The sequence below is a fragment of the Arachis ipaensis genome, chromosome B5, assembly GCF_059453495.1.
Source record: "Arachis ipaensis isolate K30076 ecotype BB chromosome B5, ASM5945349v1, whole genome shotgun sequence".
Taxonomy (NCBI): Eukaryota; Viridiplantae; Streptophyta; class Magnoliopsida; order Fabales; family Fabaceae; genus Arachis; species Arachis ipaensis.
Window position 1 is genome coordinate 154651285 of NC_142440.1, and position 5847 is coordinate 154657131.

Below are 5847 nucleotides of genomic sequence, written 5' to 3' on the forward strand. Positions count from 1 at the left end.
TGTATAACTATAGCTAAAATAATTGGAGCAATTTACGTAAATAAAATGTTTGGACTTCAATATTACACAAATACAACTTTTGGAATGAGAAGACGCAAATGCAATTTTTCATATATCTATAGAAACCGCTACTGGCAGTAACGTTTTACAGAAGAACGTAATCTGCTATAGGTAGCCGCGGATTACGTGGATAGGCTGCAACACAGAAACTGCTATAGGCAGCAGTGGTTTCTGTTGAGGAGGAAACGTGCATAAACCGAGCAGGGCAAAGCACATTGAGAGAGGGCAAAGCACCTTGAGAGAGGGCAAAACACCGTTCAGTCGGTACAAGCTCTGCTCGCCTGCCATGATACGCAGATGGAGGTCGGCACTGAGATACCTCGGATCCACTCTCAAGGTGCCTTGCCCTCTCTCTAGGTGCTTTGCCCTGCTCGGTTTATGCACGTTTCCTCCTCAATACAAATCGCTGCTGCTTATAGCGATTTCTGTGTTGCAGCCTATCCACGTAATCCGCGGCTACCTATAGCGGATTACGTTCTTCTGTAAACTGCTACTACCAGTAGCGATTTCTATAGATATATGAAAAAGTGCACTTGCATCTTCTCATTCCAAAAGTTGTATTTGTGTAATATTGAAGTCCAAACAGTTTATTTACGTAAATTGCCCAAATAATCGCCTATCCTCTATCGCTAACATGAATTTGGATAAGTGCTTAACATTCTGTATTTGTGTCCTTAATCTCACGTTTCTAACCATCTTATAGTGTATTAGTCTTTTTAGCTCAATCAAGTAGTGTATTGTTTGCACCGCGTTGTTTCTGAAGATGGTACGGAGAAAGGGGTAATAAACAAAAATTTTTCAGTAATTTATTTATATAGTGTCATCGTATCCATTCCCAACCACTCCGAGTCTTAAAATAAAAATAATGATAATACAATGTTGTTCAATTATTATTTTCAAAAGGCTTTGTTAGTCGGAGTGGTGTGACTTTTATATGTTTCTCATTTACTTATGTTATGACACATGTGACTCGTGTCTATAACGTTATAACATATAGAATGCAAACTTATAAACCTTGATTTGATGTTTTCGTAGGTCATAGAAGAATAGTAATATTAGCATAGATAAATTAAACAGAAAAAATCTTTAAATAAAATAAGGATAATAAATATAATCATAAATTAAATAAAAATGATCTTTGGGTAAAAGGATCTTTGAAGAAAATAAGAATAATAAATATAATCATAAATCAAACAGAAACGATAAAAAGAGAACAATCATAGTCATACTTTTCTTTGTATTTTTTATTATTTTTCTTATAATTTTTATGGAAGGTATTAAGTTCAAATCAGTATAAAAAGATGCGAGTCCCTTTTTCTTATCGAAAATTCTTATCTCAAAAGTTTTGGCGATCACCTTTCTTTACTGAAGAATCATCTCGATCGATCATCTTTCCTTACCAAAAAATCATATCGATATCTTGTCTTTGAGAGCCACCTTCCCTTACCGAAATATCATTTTCTCAGTTCAATTTACAATCAAGGTTATTTAAACAAGTTTATGTTAAAAGAAAGGGACAAAAGTTTGTCTTTGGGAGTTCTCTTCCCTTATCGAAGATTCTTATCCCAAAGGTTTGTCAATCACCTTCCCTTATCGAAGTATCATCTCAATTCAATTACCTTTTCTTATCGAATGATCATTTCGATTATCTTGTCTTTGGGGTCACTTTTCCTTACCAAATGATCATTTTCTCTGTTCTTTAATGCACATAAAATCGTTATTATAGTACATGTGTATGAAATGAAGAAACATTATATTATAACATGCAATGCTAACATTTATATTAAAAAATATTTAAGATATGACATATAAAAAAGTAATATAAAATCTCTACCTTCAGTAACATTTCTATATATAGTCCAATGCAAATAGAAATAATTTATTAGTGAAGAGAGAGACTTATTTCATGACTAAATTATATTACAACTATTATATTGGTAAACAAATTATAGTGCAACAAATTATATTGTAACTATTTTTGTATTAATTAATTAATAAAAAAATTCAATTTTTTTTAGACGGAAAGTGTATGTTTATGTTTATCATGAGGAAGAAAAATTGATTAGGTGGCAACTCATTATTCTTGTTTTGCTTTTTAATCAGGAGTGATATCCGTTGCAACATGATCCATAAACCTACTTACATTAGTCCTTAATTAACAATTAATGAATTTCTTATTTTCTCTATAAAATTAAATGGGGACTAATTAATAAAAATATTTTAAATGACTTATTTTTATTAAAAAAAATATCAATAACATCCATTTTTTTTATTTTTTTAAATATGTTTATTTTTAAAATATTATTAAACATATTTTTTTAATAAAAATAAAATAATATAACATATACAAAAATTATTAGTTGAAATAAAATTTAAAAAATATTTATATATTTATTTATTTATTTATTTATTTTTACAAATATGTGGATATCTACATAAAATTCCCAATCTGATTTTATTAATGTGAAGATTGAATCTGATACGATGCGATCCAATTTACACACTATTTACTTATTTATTTATTTATTTATTTTTACAAATATGTGGAGATTTACATAAAATTTATAATCTGATTCTATTAATGTGCGGATAGAATCTGATTCGATGTGAATCAAATCTATATATGCAACTTTCTCTTTGAATTTAAATAAATACTGTGATATGTAGATTGAATTTGATCTACAAAAAAATATATACTCAAATAAAAATCACCAAATTTTAAGGATAATAATATCTAATTTTTTAAATCATGCTTGCAAAAAATTGCATCAAAATTCAATCTCTAATGTTAAAAATACATATTTAATGTTAGATAATTTTGTAAAAAAACTAACATTAAATATGTATTTCTCAAAAAATACATTAGAGATTAAATTTTGATGCAATTTTTTACAAGCATGATTAGAAAAATGAGATATTATTATTCTTAAAATTTGATGATTTTTTATTAAATATATATTATTTTATAATTTTTTAAAAGTATTATTGGTTATTAATAAAAAAATTATAAAAAACATATACCTAACAAAAAAATTACCAATTTTTATGTATAATAATATTTTATTTTTTTAATTATGTTTAAAAAAATTACATTAAAATTTAACCTCTAAGGTATTTGGGGGATATTTTTGGTAGTTAATCCTTCATTGGTTGATGGAGATTGTGACCGCCTAATCCCTCTTGAAGGGGGTGCCGTGGACTCTTCTCTCTGCTAATATTATGATTTATGAGTACTCTTCACTTTCCATTTAGCCCAATCTGAATTTACTCGAGTAAAGAAAAAAGTTGGGACCTTTGAGAGAATGCTTATCCGATGGTATCCTTTGGTTCATCCCTTCATGGAAATTCAAATCGGATGGTTCAGTCAATAAAGAAGGAAGAAGATTTATTACATGTTTTAGTGCTAACCTAGAATATTGCAATGTGACTTTTTGCGGGACTATAGGGTGTTCTTCCCACTGCGTTCTTCACTCATCAATGATGTTGCGTTCATCAACAAGAGCTTCTCTGCGCTTCTTTCCGCAGCAATCTCAATTTGGTACTTTTTCTCGTCCCAAACCCTTCCTTTTCCCCATTACTCTCTCTTATACCACTGATATTGATGCCATCAAGGACAGACCCCGTCTCGTAGATTCTATTAGGAATCTCCAAAACCTTGATTCTGCTCTGCATCTCTTTCACAAAATGGTTTCCATGAACCCTTTGCCATCTGTGAAGGACTTTAACTTAATGTTTAGCTCTATGGTTAAGATGAAGCATTACACAGCTGCCATTTCGTTAATCAAACACTTGTTCTCCTTACGACTCAAATCTGATATCTATACACTCAGTATTGTTGTCAATTGTCTGTGCCGTTTGAATCACACTCCCTTTGCCTTCTCTGTCGTGGGTACGATGTTCAAAATCGGCTTGGAGCCCAATGTGGTCACATTTAGCACCATTGTTAATGGTCTTTGTATTGAAGGCAAGGTGGATCTTGCTATATGGTTAGCTGACCACATGGATAACATGGGGTATCAACCCGGCGCCCACACGTTTGGAGCAATTATAAATGGATTGTGCAAGATCGGCAACACCCCTGCTGCCATTGCCATTCTAAGGAAGACGGAAACAAGAAACTGCAAACCAAGTCTTGATGTTGCGGGTTATAACGCAATTGTGGATAGTCTTTGCAAGGACGGGCTGCTATCTGAGGCTTTGAGTCTATTCTCCGAAATGACAACAAAAGGTATACAACCCAATACTATCACTTACAATCGCTTGATTCAAGGACTCTGTACTTTCAGCAGATGGCAAGAGGCTGCGTCTTTACTGAGCGAGAGGAAACAAAAGGGAATTATGCCGGATACGCATACTTTCAATATTTTGGTGGATGCTCTTTGTAAAGAGGGAAAGATTTCAAGTGCTAGAGCCATACTTGGTCAAATGGTTCGAATGGCAAAGGAGCCTGATGTTGTCACCTATCACTCAATGATTGCTGCTTATTGTTTTCAAAATCAAATGGAGGAGGCCATGAAAGTATTTGATTTGATGGTTCACAAGGGATGCCTACCAGACGTCAACACTTATAATTCATTAATCCATGGATGGTGCAAGATCAAAAGGATTAATAAGGCTATTTATCTCTTGGATGAAATGATCAATAAAGGTTTAAATTTGAATGTTGTGACTTGGAATACTCTTATCCATGGATTTTGCGAAGTGGGTAAACCGTTAGCTGCTAAAGAATTGTTTTTTACAATGCACAAATTTGGTCAATATCCTGATGTATTCAGCTGTGCCATTATATTGGATGGCCTATTCAAATGTCATTTGTCTTCTGATGCAATATCATTATTTAGAGAAATGGAGAAGAATAAGTTGGATCTTAATATTGAAACTTACAGTGTGGTGCTCCGTGGGATGTGCCATGCTGGAAAACTAAATGATGCACGAGAACTCTTCTCTTGTCTGCCAGCAAAAGGCTTGAAACCTGATGTATATACATATACAATCATGATCCAAGGTCTATGTGGGGAAGGACTTCTGATTGATGCTGAAGAAATGCTGATGAATATGGAAGAGCATGGCTGCTTGCCAGATAGCTGCACATATAACGTCTTCATCCAAGGATTACTACGACGAAATGCTGTTCTGAAGTCAATAAAATATTTTCAGATTATGAAAGACAAAGGTTTTGCAGCAGATGCTACAACCATGGAATTGCTTGTAGGTTGCCTCTCTACGCACAAAGGAGAGAATGCTTTTCAAGAATTTGTGCAGAAAATTGTTTGAATATATCAATATATATAACCTCTTAGTTCTTTATTTGGATTGAGGTTTTGATGTTTGTGTTGAAACTGATACTTTCATGCTGTTTTTTTTTTTTTTTTTCAAATTGGACCCAGAGCAAGAATCTCCTTCTTGAGAAGATTATGCAATGTATTATTCTAGTCATCTACTTCCATTTAAGCTTCAATCATGTGGGTTACGGAGTAAGATAAAACTTGTGGTATAAAAATGAGTTTAATTTTGATGCGTTGATAGTATAAAACTTTAAAATATTTTGTATCTTCGTTTAATTACATTTATTTTTTTGGAGGACTATTCATAAAGTTAATGAAAAAAGATGTAATATTATATAATTGAATGCACGTATAAAACTGTTTTATAATGATAATATATCAGATTTAATTTATATGAATAGAGTATTTATATATGATATAGTATTTATTAATATAATTTTAAATTAGAATTTAAAATAAGTTATAATATTCGAAGTTTAAATAATATTTTAGGTTCATGATT

The 5847-nt window shown here is 31.7% G+C and overlaps 1 protein-coding gene across 1 annotated transcript; it reads left to right on the plus strand.

Moving 5' to 3' along the window:
* Positions 1-3238: 3238 nt before the first annotated feature.
* On the plus strand, positions 3239-5577 carry LOC107644641 (uncharacterized). Its single transcript, XM_016348541.3, has one exon. The coding sequence runs from the start codon at positions 3538-3540 to the stop codon at positions 5332-5334; it is 1797 nt and encodes a 598-aa protein (XP_016204027.1). The 5' UTR covers positions 3239-3537; the 3' UTR covers positions 5335-5577.
* The last annotated feature ends 270 nt before the right edge of the window (positions 5578-5847 follow it).

Coding starts and splice junctions, on each gene's coding strand:
- LOC107644641 (XM_016348541.3), top strand. CDS start 3,538: ATGATGTTGCGTTCATCAACAAGAGCTTCTCTGCGCTTCTTTCCGCAG.